The sequence below is a fragment of the Setaria italica genome, chromosome IV (assembly GCF_000263155.2).
Source record: "Setaria italica strain Yugu1 chromosome IV, Setaria_italica_v2.0, whole genome shotgun sequence".
NCBI classification, from domain to species: domain Eukaryota; kingdom Viridiplantae; phylum Streptophyta; class Magnoliopsida; order Poales; family Poaceae; genus Setaria; species Setaria italica.
Window position 1 is genome coordinate 37,818,063 of NC_028453.1, and position 17,269 is coordinate 37,835,331.

At 46.2% G+C, this 17,269-nt stretch overlaps 3 protein-coding genes and 1 long non-coding RNA gene across 4 annotated transcripts in view; 1 reads left to right on the forward strand and 3 right to left on the reverse strand.

Moving 5' to 3' along the window:
* The window catches only part of LOC101777444 (calcium homeostasis endoplasmic reticulum protein), a 4,906-nt gene extending 3,077 nt beyond the window's left edge, over positions 1–1,829 (forward strand). The window contains exons 2-3 of the mRNA XM_004966181.4: positions 91–356; positions 873–1,829. Of these exons, the coding sequence (XP_004966238.1) occupies positions 91–356; positions 873–1,591 (985 nt within the window). The 3' untranslated portion in view covers positions 1,592–1,829. The remainder of the gene's footprint in view (positions 1–90; positions 357–872) is intronic.
* A 593-nt stretch (positions 1,830–2,422) lies between these two features.
* Positions 2,423–5,531, reverse strand: LOC111257036. Its single transcript, XR_002677444.1, has 2 exons — positions 5,393–5,531; positions 2,423–2,666 (listed from the first exon to the last, which is right to left on the reverse strand). It is a non-coding gene; the product is annotated as an uncharacterized LOC111257036 (long non-coding RNA).
* Positions 5,532–5,814: 283 nt separating this feature from the next.
* Positions 5,815–9,167, reverse strand: LOC101776754 (uncharacterized vacuolar membrane protein YML018C). Its single transcript, XM_004966180.4, has 4 exons — positions 8,696–9,167; positions 7,297–7,883; positions 6,619–7,039; positions 5,815–6,425 (listed from the first exon to the last, which is right to left on the reverse strand). Exons 1-4 carry the CDS (start codon positions 8,739–8,741, stop codon positions 6,112–6,114), a joined length of 1,368 nt encoding a protein of 455 aa, XP_004966237.1. The 5' UTR covers positions 8,742–9,167; the 3' UTR covers positions 5,815–6,111.
* A 3,683-nt stretch (positions 9,168–12,850) lies between these two features.
* LOC101776354 (peroxidase 3) lies at positions 12,851–16,601 on the reverse strand. Its single transcript, XM_012845680.3, has 4 exons — positions 16,232–16,601; positions 15,915–16,106; positions 15,644–15,806; positions 12,851–13,572 (listed from the first exon to the last, which is right to left on the reverse strand). The coding sequence occupies exons 1-4, from the start codon at positions 16,439–16,441 to the stop codon at positions 13,145–13,147; spliced, it is 993 nt and encodes a 330-aa protein (XP_012701134.1). The 5' UTR covers positions 16,442–16,601; the 3' UTR covers positions 12,851–13,144.
* Between the last annotated feature and the right edge of the window lie 668 nt (positions 16,602–17,269).

Below are 17,269 nucleotides of genomic sequence, written 5' to 3' on the forward strand. Positions count from 1 at the left end.
GATGCATGATCCCTTGAGAGGTTCTATTCTAGCTTCTGAGAATTCCATAGTGCACGGCATTATTTAATGTATTTCTCTACATGCTACAAGCTTACAGAGACGAACTAATATTCGGGACCTTGACAACGAGGCTGTTGCTTTTAAATCTGTGCTGGGTTCCACGCTTGCAAGGATTTACAATAATCCACAGAGCAAAGATGACAGCCAGACTCGTGTTGAGAAAATCCTTCAGTTTTGGGATTCAAAGGAAGTTTACGCCCAGGAAACCTTCGCTAACTTTGAAAGAGAGATGAAAGGTGGTTTGGCATATCCTTGGGCCCCCCGGCATGTTTCCCAAGACCCCTCGCCCTTTGCAGGTAACTCCTTTCTGCCTCCTCAACTACCTTTATTTTTTCCTTTCAATTTAGGCATTTACCCCTTTTTTTTTTTTGGGGGGGGGGGGGGGTTGTATCTGAGGGTTGTAGCTTTGGTATAAGGAATTTTTTTTTGTATTCTTTTAACCAGTGAGTTTCCAACTGAGTACCATTTTTCTTGTTTTGATTCAGTAACTCCTAGCTTTTGATCATGATATGTTGATTACAGAAAGTTTTTGGGCAAGTTCTGAACTTTACTAGCTGCTATATGTTGTGGCCACTACTTAGAGGATTTGTAATTTTCTGGATTTCATTCCCTGAAAATATTCGGGCCACCATCATTTCTATGTTCAATCCAACTAGAAAACTTTCTTGAGTTGATTATTTATCTTCTCAGTTAAATCATTTTATTGGTTAATTCTATGCCGTTACATCTCTTTGCAATATCTTTTATGATGTAATTGCGTGGACATTTTGCTCGTTTGCAGCAATCCTAAATGATTGTAGATGTTTTTGCAGGATCAGCAGTGGTGCCCTCAAAATGGTCATCGGAACCTCCAGAGAAGGAAAAAACAATCCATCCTATTTCTGGTCCACCCCAATCTGCGCCTTCTGCACAATTTTCAGCCGGTGTTTTTCCTCCCGTAGGTCAAACCACTTTTACAGGATCTTTGCCAGTGCAACCATCTTTGATTCCATCTATGATTCCTCAAAGCACCGCTGCTCCAACAAGTGATTCCAATCCACCTCCTTATCCACTCTTCCCACCTGGCCTCATTCCCGGAATGGTTCGGAAGATGCAGATAGGTAGTGGAGTACCATACTCTCCCTTGAGCCCGCTTGACATCCCCACAGTCATCCCTCCGTCGACCGTCCCAGAGTCTGAGATCCTTGAGCGTGTATCAAAGTTCTTCAGCGAGATTGGGGAGGTAAACCCATCAGAAGGTCCGATGAGGCAGATCGAGCGTGACGATTATGATGACTATGAGAGGGAACTTCCTGCTCGAAAGGGAGGGGCGTGCATTCCTCCCCCGCCTAACCTGCTTGTAAACCCTGAGACAGGGATGCGTGCTGATGGTAGCGTTGAAAGCAAACCAGGGTCCAGCAGCCGCTTGGGTCTGGGAGCTTCTGCCGATCCGAATGAGGTGAGCCAGTACGATGATGTCTATTCCTCCTACCGAAAGCAGAGGAGCACCACATACCATTCTTCCATCACTGCTCGCTCAACATCAAGGTGAAAGGGGCAACCTTTCCCGACGTTTTCTTTTGCCTCGCAATGTAGTTGACGATGTGATGCTGTATGGCTATCTTATTATTTGAACTTTGTGCTATCACTGCAAATGTGTACTACAGCCCCATATAAATCCAAACGTAGTTTGCCAGTTGCAAATTATGCATGTTCCAGAGATCAGCAGTTTTCCTTTCCTGCTGTTGGACGTTGTTTTTCGAGAAATCGGCTCCATGGTTGACGAAGAGTTATGATATTTTACGTTGGTTATTACTGTTTCTAGTTTTCACAGTTTGTTTGGAACAAAATACTCTTCGCCATCAGACCCAATCTCACGGGCGACTGGAGTCAGATCGATACTAGCAGAATGTGCCTTATACAAAGAGATAAGGCCTTTGATTGTGGCCTTGTATAGAAAGATGGACAAGACCCACAATTTAGCGAAGGAGGCAAGCACAATGCTGCTAATATTACTAATTCGGTTCTAATCATCTAGGCATCGCCCTGTACGGGGTTTAAAGAATAAAATCTTCTTCCTATAAAAACAATTAAGAAAAACATGAGTGAACAGTAATATTTTAGAAACATTTAGCAAGCAGTAACACGAAAAATCTGAAGGGAAAAAGAAGTCCCACGACAAAAATCTCCTTCCGTCCTCGTAGGATATGCATGGTTCCAACTCCAAAACCTGCCTCAAACTACCCACGTTTCAAAGAGACATTCCGTCCTCGTAGGATAAGCATGGTTTCAAAATCTCAATTTCATTTGATACACATAATTTTATTGCATTTTCTACAATTTGATAGTCATAAACTTAGTCAAGCCTTGCGACGTCGTTAAGAAAACTGCCAGAAGTAAAAATAAGAGACAATTTGACAAATGCTTGTTTCAAGTTGCTAATACATTTCAACAAATTACATCAATATAAACTCGTGAAACATACATACTGGATCCCTGAACAGGATAAAACCACCCAACAATACATACTAGCGATCCAACTTGATCCATCTTTTCCATTGTCCAGCCCTTCTGCTCTCCGGTTCCCAGCTTTCCATAATCTTATGATATCTTCAGCAGTAGATACGCTACATTGGACTAATTATTAGTTACATGATAATTATTAGTTGCTAAACAAGAACAAAGAGAAGGAAAACTAACAGATACAGCATATTCAACAATGTAGCAGCATTAGCTCTCAAGCCTGGCAGGGCGAAAGCTCTTAGGCGGCAACTGCGAATGTAGAGAAACAAGCCTTGATTCTATCATCATAGGGCACGGATTACTCACAAAACAAAAAGAAATGAAACAATTGTAGGAAATTATTTTGACTACATGAGACAGTATTGAATTTGTATGATTGCATCAGACATCCAAGGAAGGATTTAGCAGCACTAGCTCTCAAGCCTGGCAAGGCGAAAGCTCTTAGGCGGCAACTGCGAATGTAGAGAAACAAGCCTTGATTCTTTCATCATTTGCAATGCTCAAATACCAAATATAAACTGATTTAAATACAAAATTTAGAGCTTATTTTAAAGAATGAAGGTGGACAAAAAAACTAAGTGTATATTTGTAAGAGTAGATGTAATCACAGAAACCGGCTCTGTGGACAGATAGAGGTGCAGTCCCCAGGTTCCTATCAACATGTGAAACGTTGAAACAACTCTTTTTTGGCCTAATCATAGCATCTCCGGTCAATGCTCATAGCTACCGGAGACGTGGCATCAGGCCCAAAAGAATGACAACCAATGCAGAAAGTACAATATATAACATCATAGTAGAAAATTAATACAATCCCTCAGAGACCCAATTTAAATCACACCACAGCTGAATCAAGCAATGGCAGATGGGAGCCCCACCCCCAGACCAAACCACAAAGGTTATGGTATAAGGATGAACACCTGCAGCTGAGAGAAGCAGCTGCTGCTAACAGTGTCAAACGGCACTTCCTATCGGTAGGTCTTGAGATCTTCACTGGGACTAGACCTAGAGCAGGATGACAGGTACAGGTATAGCAAAAATCACTTATGGACACTAGACCTAGAGCAGGATGACAGGTACAGTTATATGAGAAAAATAGAATGTATAGTCTCAGTTGAGCCTCAGGAAGCCAGGCAATTGTCGTCACAAGTAAATCTGACGGTAATTCCAGATATATAGCTAATCTTCATAGGCTTCTGTTGGAGTTGTCATCTAATATGTAAAGGTTAAAAGCATAACAGACCGGAGTCTAAACTAATGATGAAACATGTTGAAAAGAGAACTCTGAAAGAAATTTCTAGAAGATACATCAAATTAAACATTAAGTATCATCAGAAAATAATTGCCTTCTCATTCACAGTGCAAGCACTGTGTCAGAAGGTGTCCTAAGATTGTGTCAAGGTTTCATCCTTTGATACAGGATACGAGACACAAACATCACCAATCGAACAGCAGAGTGTGCCTCAGATCAAGAGTTAGGCTATCCTAATCCTCACTACCTAAAATTTATGAAATAGAGAAACTGCAAACAATAAACTATTGGAAACAATAAGTAGCTCAGTGGTGGCAATAGATTTATTGGGTTCGATTCTGCCAGCAAGCGTCCTCAATGTCTTCAGAAGAGGGAGCTTATTTGTCCTCATTGCATCAAACTTCTCCAATAATAATTAAAAAAAATCTGGCAAAAGGTCTCAGATGGCTCAGTTCAGCGGGATAATCGGCATACAGATTCATCTCAATTTAGAGATAAACATGTGATTTGGTCTGTTGAGCTTGAATATTACTGAGTCGTCACAGCCATCTCATTCAAATCTGTTAATCAAACAACAGAAGCAACTATATAGATATCAACAAGCTATTACTTAAGTTCATGTGGAATCGACCTCAGACCGTCCTAGTTCATGAGAAATATCAACAGATATCAGGCAAATATTCACCTGTTCTGCAAACATAAGGTCATCAAAGGCCAATATCCAACAAAAAGAACTTTATGATAACTAGCAGAATGAACGGAAAAACACAATGTGTCAGTTTCAAAGTATTCTCAGCACCCTTGTGAAGGAATCAGACAGGGATAACTGTATTTTACTTTTGTTATCATCATCCACATCTTTGATCAGACAATAGAAACAGAAAAACAAAGAAACAAGATAAATGTTTGAGGGATCTATCAGATCTTCCTATTCAATATGAAAGAGTTGTCATGGTACGCCACAATCAAACTGATAAGGCGCTGTCCCTTTCAAAGTTTCACATCATATAGATCCCTCGATCTCAAGAAGACATAAAAAATCAAATACAAATGTAATTGAATTTATGTGGCCTTTCCAGGATTGGATTGGCACAAAAACGCCACCAATCAGGATATAACCACAAGAATAGCATGTCGCGTCCGAGCCATTATACCGAGAGAAACGAAATAATCCTCCAGAATTGGTAATGGACGCATCTAAGAAAAAGCATTAGAAAGACGGAACCTAATCTCAACTCTAAATACGACAAAGCTATTGCTGATTTGCGAGATTTGAGTTCAGACAGCCAAGGGTTTGGTCTTCAACTACCACGAATTAGCAGTATCAGAAACTCTAGTCCAAAACACAGTTGTTCATCACAACTCGAAATCTCGTACAAACCTCTGCAACAGGAAGTAAAACTACCTAAACAAAACAATAAAACGATAGATGTAAGAGATTTGGGAGCTCAGACAGCCAAGGGTTTGGTCGTCAAATACTACCGAGGTAATATCAGAAACTCTAGTCCACGAAAATTGCTCATCACCGCTCCAACCTCAAATCAACCGTTGCGGCCACAAAAAATGGGGGAAAAATCTAACCCACGATACGCTTGAACCGAAGAAGAGGCATATTGCGGATCTGACGCAAAGCGGTAGCTGCGACGAGGCGGCGGCGGCGGCGGCGGCGCGTGCTGGCAACCCTAGGGTGAGGTATAGAGGTTGTGCTTGCGATAATTTATAGCCAGCATGGCGGCGACGGGACCTGGGAGTGTGGAAAGGAGGAAAACCTAGAAACCGTGGGCTTTCTGGGCCTTATCTTGGACTTGGGCTTTGTTTGGTGGATAAGGACCTGGGCTAGCGAACTTTTTTAGACTTGGGCTTTGCTTGGTGGATGAGGACCTGGGCTAGCGAACTTTTCTCTACATTCAAATCCTAAGGCTTGTGTAAAAATTCTAACTGCACAAGGCATATGTTTAGTTTGTTGCAAGGAATAAAGTAAATATATGATGCAAATTAAAACCTAGAGAACAAAATAGTTTATTTTTCAGTTGACATTGCCGTAACAAATAACATCACTTCACCATGTGCAGCAGATCTTACAGAGGGGTTTTATGTCCCCGTGTGAGACCCAATTCGACAGATGTAAAGAATTACAGATAAATACAAAGCGCAAAACACTTTTCGCTCAAGGTTCAATCCGAACAAACTAGGTAGGCTACTCTTCTGTTCTGGTGTCACGGCTCAAAGGGGGGAAATTATAGGCATTGCTTGATAATTACAGCATCCTAAGAACTATGAATAAACCAGCCAGGAAGCTACTATGAGATAGCATCAGTAGCATTCCTACTGGTGGGCAAATGAAGCGGGTCATCAACCATGCTAGCAATTGGAGTTTCCTGCTCTTGCTGAGCAGCCTGTGGAGACTCTCCAACTGGGATGTTGATCCCAGCAAAACCAACCAGTACAGCAGCAGCTCCGACGTAGTTCAGCAGATGCGGAGCATGACCAGTGAGCGTGTCGACAACTGCAGCAATTGGGACTTGAATTGTGAGGCCAGCTGTAGCGACTGTAGTTGTTGTGAGAAGGACCGCTTTCGCCCACAGGTAGTCGCTCAAAACATTGTCTAACAAGCCTGCAAAGAATGCCACAGATCATAAGTTAGCAGCAATTCATTTCACACTCTACAGATCACTTTCCTTAAGCCATTCCCATATATTGTTGAAACAGCATGCCAACATGATGCACTATTGTTACTCATGTTATCATTGAGCAACTGATGCATCTGACAGGGAAAAAGAAAGTACGTGAATAAAGGGCAAACCTACCTTTTCCAACAATAAGACCAACTTGCTCCCATGTCAGCCTGTGGAATGGCTCCAGCTTGGCAAAATTCAACACCAATGCAACAGGAAGAAAAAACAACAGATTAAACAGTCCAAGGAATCCCAGGAACTGAGCCATACTCACTTGGCCTTCACCTTCCTTTTCATCAGGCAACTTTTTCCGTATCAAGGTGATATATATTGCATAACAACCAGCAGAAACAATAGAAAGGAAATCTCCGAGAAGAGGATTTGTGGCAATAGCATTAACTGAGCTACTTGAATCTGCCAGGCTAACAATTATTGTTCCTCCCATGCAGAGAAGCACACTGACTAGCTTCAGCCATGTGAATGTTTCTCCAAGAAATACTAATGCAACCAAGAAAGTGAAGAGGCTTGACGTGCTGCTCAGGATCGTGTTTGACTGCAAATTCAGAGAAATAGGATCATATTATAGACCTACAAGTGACAGGACAAAAGTAGGGGTATGACTTGGAGCCACTAAGGGTATCCACCGACCCTCTATAGTTCAATTATTAGTACTAATGTACTAATAATTGAACTATAGAGGGTCGGTGGATACACTTAGCCCTTAAGGGCACCTATTAGCACCCTAGACTCAAAGTAAATGTCAATATGGAACTATGGAAGTAGCATGCAATTATTCCCAGAAGCACTTACCGTAACAGTGGTGTATCTTAGGGACAGGTTGAACGTTAGCTGGGCAAGGAACCAAAAAGGGCAGACTATCATGCTGACTTTGGCTACACGAGCACGTGTCCAGCGCCCTTTTGCATCCAATCCTTTGCTGCAATCTGCAACGTTAAGCTCTGTCTGGGCAGGGAACCTTGCATCTGGAGTCAAAGTGCCTTCAGGCGACCTTGTTGGCGATTGATCCAAGGCAGCATTGATCTCATGTCCACCACTTTGGAGAAGATTCACACTCTCCAGATCAGCAGACTGCTGCAGGCTTTCAGCATCCTTGCATTTCAACTTAGTCCAAAAGTTGCTGACAGAACCCTCAAAGTACCGGGCAACCTCGATTATGGGAATGTAGACAACAAACAGAGAATTGCATATGTAGGTGATCAAGAACGGGGAAACACCACCATCAACAACAGACTGCACAACGTAGCTAGCGGCAATCCATATACTCGCAACAGCAACAATGTAAATCAACCCAAGGCACCATCTCCATGAGTCTGTGCTGGTCATTTTTGTCCACTTGTTGATGCTGCTTCTGCTTCCATCAACACCCTCCAAACTTCCTGTTAACATGAGGAACGATAAGTTTAACACTAAGAGTATGTACAATGCAAGAATGCTTAGATAGGCACTTAAAGGAAGAGCTATTGTCTCTTAACCATTAACCCACAATGGGATTCACTAATTTTACACGCTAATCTTCAGTTATCCAGAATCAAACAATCAATTTTCATGCCAAATGGCCTCTAGGCTTTAGGCATCAGCCGCTTAAGCAGGCAGCGACACGGATGTCATGGCAAGCACTTCTGCAGCCTTCCACCGTGGCACAAAAAACCTAGAACCTCCCGCAAACGACCAGCCAACCATCCGGGTCATGGCCTTAGGCAAGTGACTGCAAAAACTAATCTGATAAGAGCTTAGGACTTCTGTCGTATAGAGTATACCGACACTTGGAGGAAGAATGAACATATATTTTTTTATCGTAAAATTAAGCACGAACAAACGATAATTGGTCCACAGCCTGCGCATTCCCGCTTATGTCCCACTACCAGTAACAGTTGGCTTTTTTTCTTAAATAACTTTTGAGGGCAGTAACAGTTTGCTTGGTTTGCGCAAGTGGGGTGCCCAATTCACCCATCGCAAACCAAGGAACGGTTCCTAACTAGGAAACCCAACCTTTAGTCTCTAGAACCCCACGAGCTTAGCACGATTGTCATCCGAGACGAGAGAAGCACGCAACACCCCATTCTGGCATGGCAAATCAGCAGATTCCTTGGACATAATCCACCACACCCTTTATGACGAACCCGCTGGGAATAAAAGGAACGCGAAATTTGCCAGAAAACAGAAAAGGGTATGACGAGAGCCGAGTCACCTGGCGCAGAGGTTGAATCATGCTGGGAGGAGTCCATGGATCCCATCTCTATGGACACCGCCACCTCGCCCACCACTCCGGATCCAGGCTTCTCCCGCCCGCCCTCTTGGTCGCCTCAGCTAGCCACGCGCCGCGACATCCGCGTGACAACGACGGGGGGCGCACGCACGCGCCAAACAACTGCCCCCCTGCGGTCGGGCGCACAACGCCGGCGTGGCGACGGGGGGCTTAGCTAGCCGCTGGCCGACGGGGCGCGCGCGTGAAGGAGGGACGACCCCACGCGCGCTTCCACGGGGACGGCGCAGTGCGCCGGGGAGGCTGGGGGTCCTGTCGTTGACGGGGAGGAGCCGGGAGCGGCGGCGGTGGCCGGCGAGTTCGGGGATACTCGCGCTCCGGCACTCGCACGCGGATTCGGAGCTGCGGAGGGGTGCGGCCGTGCTGGTGGCCGTGGGCGTCCGCCCCCGGTCGGTTGGTGGTGCTGGCTCGGTCGCTTCTTCTTCGTGATGTGGGTCCCGGTGTCAGCTCAGCCAAATGGCCTAACTATTACTTTTTTTTTCGTTTTTGAAAATCTTTTAATTGCCGGATACTTGGACTCTCGTGGAACACGTGACAGCGAACCTTCCCTCTTGTGCTGCATGATGGCGACGGGAAATGGTGTTTGGGAGCCTGTCATATCGGATGTTTAGACACTAATCAGGAGTATTAAATATAGTCTAATTACAAAACTAATTGCACAACCCCTAGGCTAAATCGCGAGACGAATCTATTAAGCCTAATTAGTAATGTATTCTTGCAGTTTATCAGTATCTACACATTGTCAAGGTAGCTCACCTCCTTTTAGATTCGTCTCGCGATTTAGCCTAGGGGTTGTGCAATTAGTTTTGTAATTAGGCTATGTTTAATACTCCTAATTAGTGTCCAAACATCCGATATGACAGGTGCTAAAATTTAGCACCTGCTATCCAAATACCCCCTTAGTTGCGTCAAGATTACTGCCCCTAGAAGATCGAAAATGTTAGAGATATAAAGTATGAAGCTGCTAGCGCCGGAACGTCTAACATATAAAGTACGAAGCTGCTAGCGCCGGAACGTCCAATCCAGATGCTAGCCATCGGCCGATGCATCCATACTAATTAATACCCTGTAGCTACCTACCCACCTAAACGTCCCATATTGTTTCTGCACTGCAAGGCTCCGCGTTACTACCGTGCTTGCTGGAGTGCCAATCTACAACCATACTCCCACTGCCCGCACAAGAGAGAAAAAAAGATATATTATCGGTCAAAAGGGATAATATGAACAATAAACTATACAATACAAAAATATTACATATATAACATGGAAAACAATATATACAATATTAGAATAAAAAATCAACTTTTGCATATTCGAACAAGCTCGTTGATGCAACATCAAGGATATCGCAACAACAACAAAAAAATCTCTCAACATCAATACAAGACCACGACAGCTTTAAAACTGACACCTCCTTCTTTGCCTATCCAACTGACTTGAACAGGGGAACAAAACCAAATCCACTTCAGAAAATCACCAATCATGATAAATGGAAAATATTTGCTACAACATTCAGAACAAGTAATCGGAAACATTTCAAATCACCAAGTGCAACCAAAAAACTACAGCTGCACCTGCGACATTTAAAACAAGCGGCCTGAAAAATTATTGCTGCAAAATTTAGAACAAGTAGTCTGAAACATTTCAAATCACCAATCGCAACAAACAAAAATTACTGATGCGACATTTAGACCAAGCTTTCAAATCACCAATCGCAACAAACAAAAAATACTGATGCGACATTTAGACCAAGCGGCCTGAAAAATTCTTGCTGCAACATTAAGAATAAGTAGTCTGAAACATTTCAAATCACCAATCGCAACAAACAAAAACTACTGTTGTGATATTTGTAACAAGTGACCTGAAAAATTCAAATTGCCAAATCAATGCTTCAACATTCAGAAAAAAAAATATCCCAACATCACAAATCACCAGTTGTAACAAACAAAACCTACTGCATCAACATTCAAAGCAAAGTAGCCTATTGTAACATTGAAATCAAGTAGTACTAAGATTTCGAGTCACCATCCGAAATAAGTAGCCCCAACATTGCAAATAAGAAATTGCAACAAATATAGTACTGCAACCAACACCAATTTATCCTAACCATGATCGAGAAGATAAGAGAGGCAGTGCAGGTTGATGAAGGCACGAAGCTATCTCCATCTTAGCAGGGTTGGATGGGAGATCCTCCAGAAGGGCGGCACAAGGCGACGGCGGCGGTGTGAGGATTAGTGTGTTGCAGCTCCCGAGGCTGGTGGACGGAGATCCTCAAGACGGGCGGGGCAAGGCGACGGCACGAGGACCTGCAACTTTCAGGGCCGTGGCTAGAGATCCTCCAGATGGGCAACGCAAGGCCCCTTTATGTGGAGAGAAAGAGACGTGGGTAGGGGATATTAGGGCTCGTTTGGCAGGGCTGCGGCTGTGGCTTGTTCGGTGAAGCAGTTTTTTTTGCTTCAGCTTATTTGGATAGAAAAATGTTTGGCAAGCTTCTCGTAGCTGTGTAACATGGATAAAATGATGAAATGTCTATAATACCCTTATCCTTTTTATTTTTATTTTTCAGTTTTCTCTTTTCTTCCTATTTTTTCTCCTCTCTTTATTTCCCCTTCTCTCCCTTTTCTCTTTTTTTTCTCCTCTCTTCCCCACCCTCGCCGACCGCCGGCCACCTCTCCTCTCCGTCCCCGCCTCCCTACAACAGGGTCAAGCTTGGAATTTTGTCTTCGCGGACTGGGTGGAGCCGCGGGGAGCCGCATTTTTAGGCTCCGGCTTCGTCCATAAGCACCAGACAACAGGAAATTCGGAGCTTCTTCGGCGGAGCCATTTTTGCTCGATGGAGAAGCCGCAGCTAAAGCCTTGCCAAAGGGGACCTTAGTCAGTCAAATGAGGATAGGAACCGGAGCTCCCCTAGCACATGTCCTCAACCTGCCCCATGGCTGTAGATCTTGATTGCGCCATGGATCTGTAACCAAGCCTACATCAAGCATGGGGGCGTGCACAAGGGGCTAGCGGGGGTGGGGGTGGGGGCGGCCGTGGGGGCGCAAGCGCTCGGTGGTGGAAGGCCGCGAGGCGCTCCGTGCGGAGATGAGAGAGATATTTTTCCTTTTTATTTTTTAGTGAGGAACACAACTCTTCAACAATAATATATGGATAGGAATGTGGTCGTGGTCGTCCGGAAAGAGTATGCGCGTCCGGACATCCGCGTTGTAGCATTATCGTATAAAGTTTCCTCTGAGGCATTCAGCACAGAGACCACATTTGGTCTGGAAATCATGAGCCCCTTTAAAGGTGAAGTTCTTCGTATGGTTGGCTTTCCACTGTCGCCTCTGGACTGTAGATCCTCATTCAGATCCTCATTCATGGTTGATCTGTTATCTTTGTAATAGCCTCTCGTACATATTGGATTCCTGAGATCCTCGTTCATGGTCTGATATGTTATCTTTGTAATAGCCTCTCATACATATTGGATGGTCATTCGGCGAGCCCACCAGTGGTTCATATTGTGTGCTTAAACCTTTTTTCCTTTTTAATACAGATATACGTATTTCGATAAAAAAATATAAACGCTTCTACGCGCTCGAGATATGCGTCTCGTTTTTTGTGTTTATTCCATCACTAAAGTATAGTGGATGCGGAATAAGAAAAAGGACTACATGCTTCATCAAACCTATAGTCGTACAAACTTATTTCCATGATGTCAAATTAGAAATTAAGAATGGTTTCTTATGCACTTTATTGAGACTAAGGGTCAGTGGTTGAGCTCCCACCAGTTCCGGCCGGTGGAGCCACAAATTGTGGCTCCTTCGGTTCCGGCTCCTCTGATGCAACAGTGCGCGTGTCAGGAGGAGCCGGAGCCAGCTAGAGCTACTCCAAACGCGCCCTAAGAGCAGCCACAATGTAGTGTAAAAAACGATGCTTGGATAGATTCTGATAAGCAAATTACAACATTTGATTGAAGTCTGGGTACGAACAAGCGACGATATTCTGAAGTTTGAGTGAAGGCTGTGGAGTTTTAGATTTTGTCAAGGTCGGTCAATCCTGTCCTAGAAGTGTGGGAAATTATCAAAAGACGAAACGGAATAACAGAACGTTTCCCCTTCTTTATTCTCACCTCCATGGGTACCAATCACTGAAATAACTTACAGTTGCAGGAATAACAAGAACAAAAAGGCGTACATGACATAGTTACAGCTCAAACAGAAACTGCAAAAAACACCTCAATGAACATCACAAAGGAAACAAAAGAATGAACACCCCATAATCAACTGAACATTCAAACAGCACGATCCATGCACCACCACCGAATGCGCCTGCAAATGCAGACCATGCATGTAGCCATGTATCCACCGGTATCCCAATGAGATGGATTCCCGCCTAGTGCTTGTTGACGATGGCGCAGTGCTTCCTGATCTCGCCCTCGGACCCGGTCTTGACCTCGATGGCGCCCATCTTCACCATGGAGCGCGCGAACACCTGGGAGAAAAACTCGGGCGGCGAGTTCACCGCGGTGAGGATGTCGGCCTTGGCCGCCGCGTCGGTGATGAGCGCGGCGTCGGACTGGAACAGGCCCCGGCGCTTGAGCACGCCACGGTAGTAGCTGAGGTCGAAGGTCCGGAAGCTCCCCGGGTCCATCTCGACGATGGTGGTGTTGTCCGTCGGCGTCTTGCACTTGGTCCGGCGGAGGTTCGCCGCGTACAGCGGGTCCAGCGACGGGTCCGCGTCGCCGGGGCCACCGCGCCCGGTGAAGTTGTAGAGCCGCTCCGTGAAGGAGTTGCAGTGCGCGATGCCGATGGTGTGAGCCCCTGCATGAACAGCATAGGTGATCGGTCATCAGCAGACAGCAGGTGAGTTGCAGCCACAATGTTCAGCTAGCAAATTACCACGGATTAGCACATAACAGTAGTCAGTAGTAATTCAGTGACTGTTGCAGGATGGCTAAGAATTTGGAGGAAATTATTCAGCTTAGAGTTTTCGAAACCATTCGGTGCAACTGATACAAATACGATAGGTTCATAACTCTATCTGCAGTTGTCACCTAGCTTGGAATGTCGTGTGCACATGATGGTATCAATGCAGCATCAACCTACTTCTCGTTCAGGAGTTTCTGTCCATAATGTGGTAGAGAAGTAGTTATTCAATTCGGCCTCCTAGTATTATTGTGCAAGTAGTCCATATGAAAAGAATAAAAAAAGTCACCCATAGTACGATAGGGTATGGACTGCCCATAGAATATTTAATTATTATACTTGTATGCGGCAGAGGTGGATATAGATGATTTTTTACTACTCTGATAGTAATATTGTAGTACTCGTTCAGAACCTCCCTGCTTTGCCAAAAAAATATTGTGGTTGCCCTTAAAAGTTAGAATAATCAGAACAGACTGATTTTATGGCAGTTAGCAGCAGCGTGCATGTCGGCATCAGGATAGGTTGTCCACGTATAAAAGATGCGATGCCCGTCAGTGACACAACAAACCAGTCAAGTGACTGCAGTCCAAGACGTCCTTATCACATTATGACGTGCATACAAGTACTCAGATTCCAACTTTCACTCAAGTCATCGATCCTGTTCTAGCAAGATAACATGCTCTGAACAATGCTACTACATCCAAGGTGGTTAGTTACATCTCTTCCCGTTACTACCCCAATGCTAACTTTTTAGACATTGTTCTCCTTGTAGTTTAGTACTAGCAAGCTAGTATCACAGAGCTTTCAGTCTGGGGAGTTGTCTGTATGCGTTCCATGCCCTATTGTGATATGGAATCATTTTCCAGCTACCAAACTCTGGCTACATAGACAGGACAAAACCATCATTTAGATGTTAACTACCATACTGCGTCTCTTCCCAAGGACTAAGTGCATATGTGCTATACACGGCACTGATCCGAAGACTGGGGATGAACAGACTGGTAGTTGTCCAATTTAAAAGCCTCCTTTGTTGTTGGCTAGATTCATTCTAGAATGACAAGGTTAAGTAAGTTCCCTAACATTTGGTTTGCCCATGATGCAACGCCACTAAACGCCACTCATGCATCATGCTGAACTCTGGCCTTTTATGTGCAGATTTGACTGACAGAACTTTGGTCTTTTTTGGGTACATAGATCTGGCTGATGATAAATGTGCCATTCAGTAATGTAATACTAATACTAGTAGTCGGTAATCAAGACACGCTGTCTGTGGCTCTCTGCATGTTCAGGTCTGTCCAATCTGGCCATGACATGGAGTGGAACTCACTGCTGCTAAAATGTTCTAGGCTCCTACTGTTTTGTTCTGCTGTACAATGCACATGGCAAGCTAAAGAAGTTTACCTTGGAGCCATCTAGCTCAGGGACATTCTTCGCAAAAGAAAAAGAAAATCTAGCTCAGGGACATTTGGACTGGTCCTGCTGAGAGAGAGTGGGTGGGTAGGAGCGTGTCTACGTGTGCTGACTGCCGGCTCAACACATAAACAATTTGCCAAAGCTACTACCAGTACTGTTTCTAGTAACCAAGTACAATCTCACAGCTTATGCCAGCCAGCCTGAGCAAACGTATTCTCCGAACAAATGATGGATGATTCACTCAGCAAACGTAACATCACTCTGTGTCGGTGCCGTGTTAGGATCACCACGTTTAAACAGATAGCTAAAACCATTCTAATCCGAGGACTAGTAACTAATAACCATCCCTGTCACTGTTGATTTGTTTCCTTGTGTAAAATTAGCTAGGTTGATTGGCATGTGGAAAGAATCTTCTTGTTTGCTTGCTTGTTTTTTTTTACCAAAGATTTGTTGAAGTTGTCGTCAGGTGAAAGCAGTGAAGTAGTAACTGATGAGCTCTGAATGGCGGTGGCAATGGAGGGAGGAGGGAGGAGGGAGAGAGGTTTTGAGTTACCTGAGAGCCAGACGAGGTCGGCGAGGTCGAGGCTCTTGTTCTGGAACGACTGGAGGAGCTCGGTGAAGTTCATGGTGGGCGCGGGGATCTGGTCCAGCGCCTCCTGCTTGATGGACACCGTGCCGTCGCGCCGCCCCGTCGGCACGCTCCAGGACGGCCCGCCCTGCACTCACTCTCAGCGTGTCAGCGACGACGAGCTAGCTGCCGCGCGTCGGCGCGGCAATGTCGCCGGCGGTGCTTCGGCGGGGGGAGCGGGTGGAAGGGTGCTCACGGTGGCGACGACGGAGTCGCGGGCGGTGAGGGCGAGGATGTCGGCGCAGGAGACGACGCCGGGGCACTCCTTCTCGACGAGCGCCTTGACGCGGTCGATGAAGCCGTTGCCGCGCAGCGTCTGGTTGGGCGCCGCGTCCCTCTCCGCCTCGTTCCCGCCCGTCGCGTTCAGCAGCACCGACGCGTCGCAGCCCTGCAGGGAAGAAGGAGGCGGCATTGGCCGCCGTCAGCGTCCGTCGCCACGTACCCTGCCGCGCCGGCAGGAAGAAGAAGAAGAAGAACAGAGCACGCCGGCACACACTAGACACTGGCACGTACCCTGACGAAGCAGTCGTGGAAGTGCGTGCGGAGGAGGGTGGCGGCGATGGATGGCACGTGGGGGATGTGCTCCATCACGTAGTCCTTGATGATCTTCTCCGCCTGCGGGCAGCTGTGCTCGTAGAACCCCTCCCTCAGCTGCGCCCGCGCGCCGCCGGCGAGCACGGCTGCCACCACCACCACCACCGCCACCACCGCCATTCTCGCCATCTCGCTCCGATCACTCGCCGGCGCTACCTGTCCTCTGCTCCCGAGTCTCTACTAGTTAGCTCGTGTGTGTCTGCCGAGTGGTACCGGTACAAGATTCCGAGCCGGGCTCCGGGCTATATATACACACGGTAACAGCAAGGCACGCTGCGGGCGGCGGCACAAGACCACGAGTGGTTAGTGGGGTTTGGTTGCCGCGCGCATTTGATATCCCCGGCGAGTCGGTAGCGAGGAGGACGACGACGCGGTCGCCGGACAGCGCCGGGTCCAACTACCGGCGTGCTGGCCGGTAGAGCCCCGGCCGGGTGTACTTGTACGCAGTCGGCGTGTACGTGCTCGCGTACGTGGCGGCTACCGGTGGTCGAGGCGGAGCGCACGCTGCTGCACAAATGGAGGACCGGGGGCACGTCAGCGTCATCGCCAGCGCGGCGGCGGTCTCCGTCTCCGGGGGTGGCGCGCTCCAACTCCAAGTGTCATCCGTCAAGCGTCGTAGGTGATGTACGCGTCGTCAGACTACCGACCATAGTGGATGGTTTTCGCTTGCCGCGGCTGCCGTCCCCTATTCCCCAACGGCTGCCTACGTGGTACTCTACGGTCTACGCCAACTCTGTACTTGTCGTCAGGAAAATTCAGACATTCAGTGGACTGTTGTCGGATCGGAGTTATGTCTGAATTCAGAACAGCGAAGGTTTGAGATACATTTTGCTTTTAGTGTAGGCTGGCTGGCTGATTGATTGGTCAAGAGAATCACGCGGTGGCAGCTGGTAGAGGCGTAGAGCCCATCGTCACAAGCTGATCAGTTCCTTTATGCTTTCGAGCTCCTCCTCTCTC